The sequence below is a fragment of the Phodopus roborovskii genome, unplaced genomic scaffold (genome assembly GCF_943737965.1).
Source record: "Phodopus roborovskii unplaced genomic scaffold, PHOROB, whole genome shotgun sequence".
Lineage (NCBI taxonomy): Eukaryota > Metazoa > Chordata > Mammalia > Rodentia > Cricetidae > Phodopus > Phodopus roborovskii.
The window spans coordinates 388,467-402,813 of NW_026126721.1; the positions used below are offsets into that span (position 1 = coordinate 388,467).

Sequence of the window (14,347 nt, forward strand, 5' to 3'; positions counted from 1 at the left end):
CAGGCTTGTCTCCATGGTGATGCTAAATCCTGTCGAGTTGACAGTCAGGATTGATCATCACTCTCAATCTATTTCAGGGTTAAATCTTCGCTTCCTTGTATACTAAGTATGATGATGTTATTTTGTCATTCGCAAAGATCACCAAGCCCTCTTTAATTCCTTCCTTGCTCCTCCTTCCCATAATTAATCTCTGTTTTACCTTCTCTCTGGATTCCTGTGCTTTTCTAGAATGGTCTTACAAAGATGGCTTCACATAGGTTCTCTTGCCCTTTCTCATTTATCTATCCCTACAAATTGGCATGTGACATTGATTGCTTAATAGCTCTGTGGCTTTGTCTGATTTTCATCCTTCCTGCTTCCCCTGAAGACACCCTGTCCCCTTTGAATAAAACTCAGAAAGACTGATTCTACCTCCACCCACAGCTGAAGACTTTGGCTTGCACCCACTCAGGCCCAGCCTACACACTAGTGCTAGATGAATCTCACAAGCACATCTCCCATCATGTCACTCGCCTGCACACAAACCTGCCCCCTCTCCTGCTTGCCAATGAAGCACAGAGGCTCCGGCTGGCTTGACGGCCTCCTACGGTTGGAAGGGGGCCACCTGCCTTTCTTTCCGACTTCTCCTAACACTACCCTAGTGTCCTTGAGAAACTCAACTAAATCTTGGCTCCCACACGACATTGATATAGCACTCCTTCTCCAATGCCCTATCACGGGAGTATTTATGCTCTCCAAGGCCTATCTACACTCAGTCTATCCATAGGCTCTTTCATCAGTCTCTCACACAAACCAAGAACGTCTGTCCCTGCCTCACTCCCCATGTCCCTATGTTGCCTCTCTTCATATCCTAATTAAAAGTGATATACTTGTATGTTGTTCCTTCACCAACTGCTACAAGGATCAGCGTTGGGAAGGGAACAACTGAAAGCCCTGGCACAGTATCTCACACATAGCAGCGAATCAACAGACTCAATGAATGAATCCAGAAAAGCAAAGATGCTTACTCCCAAATGGTCAAGGATGTTGAATGTCACTAGACCTCAGCTTCACTTCCCACAGATTTTCCTTCTCTGAAAAATCAGTGTTACCTGGACTTAGAGCTAGTTTTCCCTACTCAGTGTCAGTCTCCCTCACCCCCTGCTTCCCCACTTTACCAGGCAAAGGGTTGATTAAACATGATCTTTAGGAAAGCCAAAGCCAGTTCTTGTAGAAAGCAAAAGAAGGGCTAATGAGTATCTGCTTCTTGAATTTGTTTATTCCAAGCCATGTACCTGTCTAACTTTTTTGTGGTCACCTAGCTCCCATTGTTCACATATTATCACAAATGTTGAAGGTTAATCTATTTTAAGAGTTTTATGGTGTAGCACAGAAATTAAAGTTCCTTGTTAGATAGATTTTATGGAAAACTTAGATAGGTCTACTGAGAAATGATTATTTTTATGACATTAGAAATAGTCTCAGTATTCTTATCATTACATGGTTGAACATTCATAACTAGGTCTATAAGTAAGTCAAAAGGACTGGGAGGTAAGATACCTTGTAAGTGGCTTTGTACTTAGCTCTTTAAGGGAAGCCTCCCTTCCACGAATTGACTTCATAATATCTTATAGTGCTCTGAATTGCTGATTCTCAGACTTTGGCATGTGAGGCCCCTTTATACTCATAATGTTAGAGCCCCGCTCAAAAGCAAAAGATTTGGATGGTATTGGTTATATGAATAAGTGTTTTTACATAAGAAATTATAATCAACACTAAACTTTTGGTTTGGACAGAATGAGACCCAAGAGAGGCTGCCTTGTACATGTTAAGCATGTGCTCTGCCACTGAGCTGCATCCTCAGTTCAACATCCATATTAAAAAATGAACCCATCCTATGTTATCCCAAATAGCATCTTCAAAAGAGAAATATTTTCCAAATTGAAATACTTTAGTGAGAAGAGTAAGTACTGTTGTTCTTGCTGGTTAATCTTTATAATATGGTCTTAATGTGAATTCTCCCTCTGCCTCCACATTCATCCAGTGCTATCTTGGCTTGGCTTCCTCTAGTTGAGATATATGAAGAAAACTCCATCTTTCATGGATATAAGGTTGGAGGAGAGTTTCAGTGGACTTTTCAGATAATCACAGAATTTGACATTCTTTTCTGCTAATGACAAGATTAATTAAGTAGTGGTTTCTTTGTCCTTTATGAGGGATGGTCAGAGGACAACTTAACAGAAGTCATTTCTCTCCTTTCACCATGTGGGTCTCAGGGATGGAATTCAGATCAAGCTTGCCAGCAAGCACAACTTTACCCACAGAGTCATCTTGTCCAAGTAGTGGTTTCTTAATGACTATTCACAATGTTAAATCTGAAACCATATTGATGATCCTTTTGTAACTTGATCTATTAAAATCCACTGCTATAACCTGGACTTTGATTGGCTCTTATATTAAGAAATGATTTTTGTAAAGTCACACACTGATTATTTGGAAAACACTACGTGTGTGTGTGTGTGTGTGTGTGTGTGTGTGTGTGTGTGTGTGTATTTGACACATTTTATTGAGCCACAAAAAGCCCCGCATCTTTATATCACTTCTAAGGCTTCGTGAAGAAGTCATCTGAGTTGGGGAAACTATCAGTCTCACTGTGGCAGGTTACACATTTCCCCAAGTTCATTGGCAAAGGATACCATCAGTTGTTTTCTTTGAAATGACAAGCTGTTCACTTAGTTCATTTCATTGCTGAGAAAATTTCTTGTAAATAGCTATGTCTGAGTAACTACAGCCTGTCAGAGCTTCCTTCCAGAAAAAGAAAATAGTGTTCCATGAGAAAAGGTGCTAGGTGGGTTTGTAACACAACTGAACCGGAACTTTGAGGAAGATTATGGCCATCCCTTGCTATGCGCTATCCATCCAAGTGCCCTGAACTTCCTGCACTTCCATTGTGCAGAATCTTCAAAAATGCAGTCTCGGGTTGATATTTAATAAATCCCATGTATTAACATATGTGGTATTGTACACAGATAGATGTCTTCTTTGTACCGAGGATGCTTTGACACAAAGCCAGCTCTGCAGTTTTCTGTCTTGCTACGATGCTTCATGCTGAAGAATGTGCTTACTACACTTGGGAGCCACGGTCTACTTTGTGCTTTGGCATCAGCACTTTTACCGTGCAAATGTCAGTACAGTGACAAAAATAAATAATGCCTTCTTGATGTTATAGAAAGAGTTTGGACCTCACCGGCCTCCTGAATGGGCTTCACAATCTCCCAGGGCTCAACCAAATCCTTAAAAAAAAAAAACTCTGCTTTCCTGGCTCAGGGTGGGCCTGGTAGACCAGTACCAGAGAATCTTCTGGGAGCTGGTCAGAAAAGCAGCAACTTGGTTTTCTCCAAGACTGAAGTGTGTGTGTGTGTGTGTGTGTGTGTGTGTGTGTGTGTGTGTGTGTGCGTGTGTGTGTGTGTGTGTGTGTGTGTGTGCGTGTGTTAGTGTTGGGGGTGTGCACTTGTGGAGGCCAGGGGACAATCACAGGTGTCATTCCTCAGGTACCATCCACCTTGTTATTTGAGAAAAAGTTTTTCATTCAGACGGGAGCTCTCTTTGTAGGCTAAAATGGCTACCCAGCAAGCCCCTGGGATCTGCCTGCCTATCTCTACCTTCCCGGCACTGAAATTACAAAATGCCACCTCATATTTTTGCATGAGTTCTAGACGTCAAACTCGAGTTCCCATGGTTGCGCAGCAAGCACTTTACTGCCTGAACTCTCTAGCCCATAGCCAGAGTTCTGCATGGTAAAGTCTGCCAGCCACTGTTCTCTCTGGTGGAGCTCTGAAGGCTCTCCCTATAGAGGGCCTGATGAAATTATCCATGGCCAACCACTGAGCTCTGCCTCCGAACTTGACTGATATGAATGTAGGAGGCCATGTGCTAATAAAGTTTTATTCATGGTTGCACAAGTTTGAATTTCAAATGCTTTCCATATTTTTTCAAGCCCCCCCCCCATTTAGATAATTGGCTCACTTAGGAGAATTATAAACACAGACTAAAGGAATAGCCCAAACTGGACTTGAACTTGTGATCTTACTGTTTCATTCTCTTTAGCATTTGGCTTCTGTCATATACTACCACAACTGGCTAACTACCTAGAAATGTAAAAATCATTCTCAGTTTGTAGCTATAAGGAGAGCAAGCCAGATTTGCCCCTTTAACCAATTTGTTGACCAGTGTTCTGTATCCTTGGTTTTCCATTGAGATCACCAAGAAAGCGCAAAGGCTTCAACAACAAACTCTGTTGTTTCTGAATATTACCTACTTATCAACTGGAAATTCCAATCTAATCAGTCCAGGTCAGTGGACCTTAGACATCAGGATTCCCAAATGTTTCTAATAGAAAGAGCAAGACCTTCTGATCTAGCATGGTTGTTGTTGTTGTTTTTAAAAAACAATGTAAATTTTTGGCTCTTTTCAGTTTATTGCCTGAAGGAGTTACACTAGTCCAAGCTAAAAGCAGACCCCAAATGGTTACATTATACAAGCTGTGAGGTTTTTAAACTTGTGACAAGGGACAGGAGGGAAATTCTACTCATTGCAAGGGAATCCTCACTTAAGCTTCAAAGAATCATCAGCAATCCCTTGGACAGTCGTAAGGGTCTTCCTGCCATTTCTCTGTTGAATTCTTATATGGATATAATCCTTAGTGCCAGCAGGAAGCAGGTCATCACCCTTACTTGCATCAGCAAAGGGGTCGAAAGAGTAGAGGTTCTGGATAGTGGACATACGATACGATTACTTTTTCTCCGAGGAAACAGCCTGCGGAAGGCTGCTGCAGGAGAAGGCGGGGGGGGGGGGGGACAGAGCGTTGGGAAACAAGGGGGCTTGAGAGGGGAGGAAGCTGAGTCCTTGGCGGTGGCTCAGTGACTGGGGCCAAAACAAAGTAATTTTTATATTACACATTTCTTTTAGAATGTGGGCGCTGGAGAGATGGCTCAGCAATTAAGAGCATTTGCTGCTCTTTCAGATGACCGGAGTCTTGCCCCTAAGCACACACATCAGGCAGCTTGCAACTACCTATAACTCCAGCTCCAGGAAACAGGTGCTTCTAGTCTCCATGGGGCGCCTGCACTCACATGCACATACCCACACAGACACACACATAGACAGACACATACATTTTAAAAACAGACACCTGGTGACAAAACCAAATCCTATGACCAAGGTTTTGCATTGTAAACTCAGAGCAGGATTCTTCACTCTTAGCATTAAATGCAAGCACCACACTCTGAGCATAATTAAGCCCAAACTATCTCCAGACATTTCCCAATGTCTTCTCAGGAGCAAGATGGCCTCTGGTTGAGAATTACTGGCCTAAATATTGTAACTTTCTGTTTATCGTATTTCAGGCATTCTCCTCTGGGACTATATTGACATTCAGGGCCTGGTAGAGTCTTTGTTGTGAGACACTGTGTTGCACACCATAAAATATTTACAACATCCCTGGTCTGTACCCACTAGATGCCAGTAAACTTTGCCATATATCCCCATAAGACATATCATCCCCTCTTGAGAATGCTTCTTAGAATCCAGGAAGCTTCTGTGTCTGTCACATACTTTGTAGGAGTCTAGCTGCTTCCATTTCCCTGAAGGTAGTGTTCTGAACATTGATTTCAAAAGTACCTTTCCATTTTTAATTTTTTAGCTTGGTAAAGGGGCAAGACATGCCCCCAAGTAGAGGGGAGTATGGTGTTTGCGTGTGTGTGACATTCATTCCCTGGGGAAGAATCTGAACCCTTGTTCCTGCTGGCCCTCCTTCTGAGCCAGCATTAAATCTGCAGCCAAGATCACGGATGACTTGGGCAAATCACTTGTCCATTATGAACTCACAGCCATGGCAACGGCCATCCGCAAGCCCGAGGACAAAAGGTGTTTTATTCTGTTGTTCTGCACAAAAGGTTCTAGGGATGCTGAGGACAAAATGACCATTGACAGTTAGAGGCATTGATGTGTATTTTTTTTCTTCTTCCTATGTGGTTTATATTTAAACTGTCTTAGGCTAATACACACTGGAGCTTTTGTGTGAATCAAACCTAAAACTATCTTTACACAGAGACCAGCTAAATGAAGGCTTAAGATACTAGCTCAAAAAGAGTTCAGGAGTTTGGCGAGAGAGACTGAGAATTACTAGTAAAAATAAGTTTGAAACCCTGGTATTGATTTTTTTTTCTTTTAATAGAAATGATCACAGCCATAAGAACGGGGGGGGGGCTTTTCTTACTTATTGTGGTAACTAATATTATGAGTGCTGGTTTGAAGCTTGGGAAAATTCAAGTTTGTGGGTTTGCAAGTGTACTGAAGTAAAACATCACTCTTCCTTATAGCAACACTGTGCACTGCTGACATGGAACACCATCCCAATGCTTCACAACATCACCTGCCTGGGACTTCCTAATCTGGAGTTTACCTGACTCTGAGGCCCACTTCCTTTGCCTGTGTGCATACCTGGCACCTTGGTGGGGGGGAGGGGGTGCATGTAAGTCAAATTTCTCCAGTGGTCCCATATCCATTTCCTCAGCTCCTGCCCACATCAGGGTAAAGGGTATTTTTTTATTTAATATTTTTTCCTATTTTACATATCAATTTCAGTTCCCTCTCTCTCCCATCCTGCCATGCCATCCCATCACCTATCCACTCCCCAGGGTAGGTGAGGCCTTCCATGAGGGATCATCAAAATCTGTCAAGTCATTTGGGGTGGGGCCTAGGCCCTCCCCCATGTCTAAAGGGTATTTTAATGTGAGAAGGGCTGAGGTTATCAGAGTTTCCTTGTCTCTGAGAAAGCACTATAGGTGCAGTCTTTCAAGACAGCAGAATGATTTAGAACATTTTGTTTTACTTCCTTGTAACCCCTAAACTAGCCATTTGGTTTGCAAGTGGCTAGAATGTTATGGCTGAATCCTAGGGGGCCTCCATTTATTAGGGGCTAAGATGTCCATCACTGTGTGAAAGTAGGCATTTCACATGGACTCAAGAGGCCACATCTGATCCTGGGAAAGTGGGACTACTGACTAGCATGGCTTCTCCAACCTGTGCATACCACTCCAGGAAGAGCAGCGCTCCCTATGCTACAGTACACACTTTGGTTGGTAGAGATGACACCCAAGCTCTGCAGAGCTAAATAGCTCGCAAATGCCTCACTTCTCAAAGCTACAGCTGTTCCTCCGGAACCACCCAGGCAAGGCATTTCCAAATAGCACGTTTCTTCCCTCTCTCTCTGCTTTCTGATCTTGTATTGCTTCTTGGCTGTGGGGCTAAGATCAAATGGAAATAGAGTGCAACTTGGACTGGCTTTGAAGTCACACTTCTACTTCAGCTTCCTGAGTGCTGGCATTAGAGATGTTCACTGCCCGGCCCAGCTCTTATCTCTTCTGGACCCCTGGAAGTTCTTGTTGTTGTCCAGTAGAAGGTGTTGGCTTCAGGTTTAGCTTTGCTGAGCTGCAAGCCATGTGCTTCCTCTTATCAGCCAGAGTCATTTTGTACTGCCCCTGTCTGTTTCCCTGCTTTAAAATGTTGAATGGCTTTTCGTGATTCTGAGGATGCATCTGCTGACGCAGAAAAACAGCTATTCTCAAAGCGATAGTTCATTTTAGAGCCAAATATGAGTAACCATGTCCCAGGAACACATAATCCAACCCTTAAACACCACATTCAAACATGGTAGTAGTTTTAATTAAGTTTTTATAGCAATAGAACAAAGAAAGGTCATAAACCAAAGGATTTTTAAAATCCATAAGTGAAACAGCAGATGAATAGATTGCAGAAATAGAGGAGATCTATGCTTCAGGTCTGAGAAGCTATCTGATGGCATTCATGGTCCTTTGGGTTGGTAAAGACTAGAGTCTATTTGTATATTCCAAAAGGATCTACGTAGTAAATCATAAAGATGAGTATTATGTCCAACACAGAGGCAGGCAATGATTGTTAATGTGTGAGGCTAATGTTAATGTTAAAAGAGCTAAATATAGAGCAAGATTATTTGGCTCAGGACCTATAACATTCCAGGTGTCTATAACCAGTGAAATTCTAACCAGTAGAATCTTTTTCTGGGGGTGGGGTGGGTGGATGTGTGTTGAGACAAGGTCTCACTCTGTAACCCCTGACTGGCCTGGGACTTAATTTGTAGACCAGGCTGACTTTGAACTCAGAGATTCACCTGCCTCTGTCTCCCAAGTGCTGCAATTAAAGGTGTGTACCACTACACCCAGCAGGAATCTTTTAACACATTCCAGAATTAGTAAAGTGATCTGATAAACCCTATATGGTCAAGCACTTATAGACCGCTATGCCTTCTCCACTCCACCCTCTCACTGAACTGTTTCTGGCTTCTTTCTCCCTTCAGATGGCCTTTGACTGTACCTTGCTCTCTCCCACCACATTCATGTTCTTCTCACTCTCTGGATCAGTCTTCCTCTCCATATTTTCCTCCATTTACCTAATTCACTCTCAGATTTAAGTTCAGGATACCTTCCCGAATCACATCCTGAGACATGAGTTATCCCCACTGTTCATTTTTCTCACATTTTTACATTTAAAATAGTTAATGACCCTCTCACCCTCTGTAAACTGCAAACTTCAACAAAGTATAGATCACACATATCTTAGCTCACCATTGGGTCCCCAGCACCTAGCATAAGCCATCAAATGCATTCATTGAACGCTGTCTACTCTTTGAAAGGCATGGAATGGCTGGCTATCCTTGATTTGGTCTATAGCTGCTCCAATAAATAAGAGTATCTTCCAAAAGACCGCAACACTTGTAATATTGGTTAAGGAAAGGGGCTTCTTTTGTTTGAATGAAAACCAAGCTGTGCCTTCACATAGACTTACACTATCATAGCTGCTTCTTCGATATGATTTAGTAATTATATCATTAGCCAAGGATAGTTCTTCATAGCCTGTTGTCTAATACCTTTAAATGTGTATTGTTTAATACACTCTGTCCAGTTTTCTTGTTTCAGGCAGGAAGTTCAATTTGGGCTTTGCTCCTCCTCCATCTTAGCCAAAAGCAAGAACTGTTTTGGGGAGTTAGAATTCACTCTGGTGGAATTTGGCTTGTGGTAGAAGAAAGCAGCTGGAACTGGCCCAGTAAGGAACTTGTATCAGGGTAGCTGAGCTCAAAGTTGAGCCTCTGTGAGTGTTGAGAGTGTCTACGGTGACATAGACATGGTGCAGACCAATCCAGTTTGTGGGTAGCTGGATATTCACTGCACAAAGAATTTTAGCCCTCTAGATAATTGGCCAACAAAGCTAGAATAAGCTCTATGTCCACCTGGTAGTAGTATTTCCTAATCAGTCTTTTCCATGTTACGTATCACAAGCTTCTAGTCATATTGTCTGGTAGGGTCTTTAAGAGTTGTATCTGTGTTTGTGCGTGGAACGAAGATGACCAGTATGGGGTTTCAAGTCTGGAGGAGTCACACTCCCCAGCCACAAATGTTGGTCAAGACCTGCATTCACTGATGGGGCTGTGATTTGCCCGAGTTCCTGAATCCTGGTTTCCACAAGACACAGTATATGGTGTCTGTGGGAGTGAGAAATTGCAGAGAAACATTAGCCTTGTTTGAGTGTTGAATTTGGGACTGGACGGCATTGTTCATTTAACCCCACTTGTGTTTTTGAGCCTGGGAGCAGCTGTGATAGTTCCTTTGGGAAAAAAAAAAGGCAGAATACTCTAACCCTTTGGATAAAAGAGTCTTTCAAAGCAGCCACTGTGGATTTGGAAGGATGATTTCCATTGTTAAGGGTTGAATGAATGTGCTATACTGTAACACTTAACCCTAACTCCAAATGACAAGGAAAGATATGGGTTGTTAAAAATACGCATACACCCAAAATATCCCGAAATGAATGAGCACTTTACCAGCTTATATATCACATGAGGGAGGGAGGCACTGCCACATAAAGACTCCCTGCTCCATCTCCAGTATGACTTACATTCTCTTCTGACACCCCCCACTCCCTCTCTGCTTTCCTCCAAAGGCCCTCTGATAGTCTAGGCCCTAACCCTCATCATGCTACCAGGTATGGCTGTGCACCACTGGATAGCCATAAGTGTGGTTCAACACAAAATAATAAAAGTCATTTAAAACATGAGGGCTTTTTAAAATTTATTTTGTGATTCACTTGTGCAGTTCTTGAGCGTGAGCTTTGTATATGACAGTATCGTGCTGCATGCAGTGTTAACACAACTAGATGTGCTTGAGCAAAAACTATTTGATACAGCATCAGACTGATCTTGAAGTTGACAGTTTCTTATTTTTGATGTGTATACCTAGTGCTAAGCACAGTGCTTGACACTCAGTAGGTCTTCACAAGTAACTGATGAATGAAATGCAAGGTGATTTCATCGGGATCAGTTAGAACCCAGTGCATATTACAGAGAAGCAAATAAATGGTAAGTCTGAATTTTGTGGTAATAAAACATTGTTTGTGCGCCGCATCCATTATGGCAGCCACTAGCTCCAGTGGTTACCCAGGGAACATGGACAGGGTTACTCAGGAAATGAAGTTTCCTTTTTACTTCCTCTTAAATAATTTAAATTTCAATAGCCACGTGTGCTGGTGACTACTTGATCAGATGACACTGTTCTGGAGACACACAGATGTTTAATAAAGATCAGACACAACAGCAAGTGTCCATCTTGTTCTTTGTATTATCACAGAAACTGAGAATAGGAGGTCGTTAATGACCCAAAACACACTGGCCTATCTTTCTATCTTTTCTTTACCTTTTGGGACAGATCAAGGCCAAGGAGGTTGGTTTCCCTTAGTTTAGGAGCCTAGAGGAGAGAATTTGGACTTTACTTGTCCACTCTGTCTCCGGAAAGCCATGGGGCAAAAATAAATAAACAAATAAATAATAAAATTTAAAAACCCTGAGCTCCAACATCTGTGTTCACAAGTCTCAAGTGTCCAGAGCTCTTTAAGGAATTAACTTGCTAATGAACTTGGAACCATATTGTGCACTGGTTCTATTTTATGAGGTTTTGTACATCTGTTTCAGTGAGTTAGACCTTCCTGAATAAAGTGGTCATCTTTTGGAAATAGGATGATGCACAGGCTTCTTGAGAAACCCTGGTATGTTGCATTTTTCCAATGAGCTAAAAGAACAGTTTCGGAAAGCAGAGAATCCAGTCACTTTTGCGGTAGACTGACCCGAGCATTACCTTCACATGCTTATCTGATAAAACTTCATCACTGCTTTGTTCTGCTGGGTTTGCCATCCCTGAATCCTATGAAGACCATTTGAGGGAAAGCCTTTTAAGTAGCTTAGTGTGCTTACCCTGAGCTAATGAATTGCCCTTGATTGCTGGTAAGCATGTTAATGCATTTAAAGTTGGATTTTCCCTGACAGGCCATTTACTGGAAGGTCTGGATAATATAAACATGGATAGAAAGTCAGGAGAGATACAGACATTATCCCCAGAGCCAGCACCGTGATAACTGGAAGATAAATGTCTCTATACTAAATATGTCACCTGGCTGTGGAGGTCAGGCAGGTCTGTGGAGGTCAGGCAGGCCTTTCTGGACATTTCAAGGAAAAGGGGCCAGATAGTTTGCTCAGTTGTTAAGAGCATGTGTTGCTGCAAAGGGCCTGGGTTCAATTCCCAGAACTTTCAAGGAGGCTCACCACCTCCTCCAGCATGAGGTGTGCATGTAGTGCACAGATGTACTGACACACAGCCACAACATCCACACACATAAAACAATAAAAAAAATAAATCTTTTTTAAAAGGTACATTGAAGTCTCATCTTCTCTATACCAAGTGTGAAATCTGACTCTGTCTCCTTCATTTCACTTCATGGAGTCTCCTTTTGTCCTTTTCCTTCCCCCTCGTTTCTTTTTCCCCTTCAACTACTTAAATATCACCTCCTGGGTTTGGGTTCTGACTTGGAGCATGTGGCATGTGTCTAAAGATGGAATCTTGGGGGGAGGAGGAGGACTGTAAATGAGTTACTTATGCTGTCCAAGTTGGAGAGGGGAAATTATATTAAACACCTGAGGTAATTTCTGTTATTTTGAAGCAAACTTGGGTGGACCCACTTGGGTGGATGTTGGTGACTTGGTACTTCAGTACTTCAGAGGCCCTTTCCAAAATGGTCCTCTTGCTATTTTTCCAAACCTGGCAACAGTCTAATTACCACATTGGATTCTTCCAGCCTCCCAGGATATCGAGGGCTTGGGAAAAGCCATCGGGTGCTACGGCAGTAGATGTATTAGAAACCCCAGAAGGCTGGGTTTAGAGAAAAGCTGACTGACTTTTCTTTATGGGGCCACAGTGTCTCTGCAGTCCTCCCTTTTGTCACTTGGGCAGGTACCCCTTGCCTCATAGTCAGTCAGGAAGCTCTCGTCTTAGGTTACATCTCATAATTGACAGTTGATAGCTGTCATTCATTAGCTTTGGAGACTGGATTATAGATACACTCCTTTTAGGAGTGCCAGGGTCCTCACTCACAGAATGTGAGACTATAGAAACTCCCCTGTGGTCCTTGGAATGTTCACATAGAACTCAGAAGGGCAATGGAGTAGAAATTTATGTGCTAATGCTAGTTAGTGTTCATGAACACCAGAGGCATTCCTGCCCATCATGGCCAACATTTTCTCCTTTGGTCTAGGTTGCTTCGAATGCTGCATCAAGTGTCTGGGAGGAGTTCCCTATGCCTCCCTGGTGGCCACCATTCTGTGCTTCTCAGGAGTCGCCTTGTTCTGTGGCTGTGGGCATGTGGCTCTCGCGGGCACCGTGGCAATTCTTGAGCAACACTTCTCTACCAACACCAGTGACCATGCCTTGCTGAGTGAAGTGTGAGTATCCCCTTCCCTTTATGTATTTAAGATGCAACCACCTCAGTGGTTTCTTTATTTCTCGATTTTTTTGTTTGTTTTTGTTTTTTGTTTGTTTGGTTTGTTTTGTTTTTCAATAGACTACCCTGTCCTTTGGCAGAAAATCAACACCTTTAATTAAAGCTTACCATATTCAGATAAAGTCAAAGAGAATTAGGGATGTTCCTGAGTTGGTAGAGTACATGCATCCCATGCACAAAATCCTAAGATTCATCTCCAGCACTGCATGGCCTGTATCCCCAGTGCTCTGGAGGTAGAAACAGAAGGATCAAAATTTCAAATTCATGATCATATTTAATTGTATAAGCACAGGAAATTCTCAGAGAATATTTTTTTAATATTAAAATTTCAAAGTCATAGCAAATTTGAGGCCAGTCTGGGATAGGAGAGCCTGTTTCGTGAAATAGAAAAGAAATGGTGGTGGGAGGAATTCATGATACAACAAAAAAGAAAAGGCCAAGAATGTAATGGGTACTTGAGGCCCAGGTTGGAATCTCACTTGCACGTGAGCAGATGTACATACTCCACACAATAGTGGTAGATGTGGGGACTGTAACACAGTGACAGGTCAATGCTGAAGAACATCTTACTAGGCAGTCATTGTTCCCAAGTAACAAGAATCCTCTAGTTTACCCCTGAGAATTGATCCTCTATGGAAGACTGAGCAAGTCTAAGTCGCTAGGAACAGTATTTCTACCTCAATAACTGTATGTCCACATTAATTCTACTGGCAAGAGAACTAAGCCCAGGGCATCCCAATGCAGCAAAGAGGAAGCTCTGGAACCATAGCCCTGGCCCTCTGTGTTCCTACTCTGTAATGATTCTCAGTGGATGCTCAACAGTTCTCAAGCTTGATCTCCTAACTACAAGCCCCACTTATGTATGTATGTATGTATGTATGTATGTATGTATGTATGTATGTACACACACGTACACACACACACACACACTTGCTTCAAGTAGTTTCCCCTTGCTCAGTTCTTAGGGCCTTTTTGTTGTAGTTCTGAAGTTTTCAGTGTCTATGAGTTGTAATCATAAAGAAACATCACCATCAGAGCAGAAAAGGAATAAATGGTCATTTGTGGAATCATGATGAAATGGTTTTTGGTTTGGATGTTAAGTATCTTGCTATGGCTCTGGCTTCTTGCTTCTGCCTCCCAAGTGCTGGGATTACAGGTGTCAATTACCATGCCAAACAAAAGTCACATTTTAAAATCTGTTCACAAAAAGAAATGAACAAGAATGAGAAGGAAATAATAGGGGAATCACCCAGTACAAATGTGTGCAAGTAATGCATGTTCAGGAGGCTGGAGACATAGTATGCTTAGCTAATATATATAAAGCTCTGGATTGGATTCGAAGCACTGAATAAAATGGGTACACACACCTGTAAGTGCACATACCAGTAGCCCCAATGCTCAAACAGGTAGTGGCACAAAGTTTAAAGTCATCAGTGTTGATGTGAAAATA

At 42.4% G+C, this 14,347-nt stretch overlaps 1 protein-coding gene across 6 annotated transcripts in view; it reads left to right on the forward strand.

The window, feature by feature from the left end:
- The window catches only part of Gpm6b (glycoprotein M6B), a 141,418-nt gene that overhangs the window by 112,742 nt on the left and 14,329 nt on the right, over nucleotides 1–14,347 (forward strand). For all 6 annotated transcript variants that reach the window (XM_051174894.1, XM_051174892.1, XM_051174888.1 and 3 more), the window contains one exon: nucleotides 12,652–12,838. In XM_051174894.1, coding sequence (XP_051030851.1) covers nucleotides 12,652–12,838 — 187 coding nt within the window. The remainder of the gene's footprint in view (nucleotides 1–12,651; nucleotides 12,839–14,347) is intronic.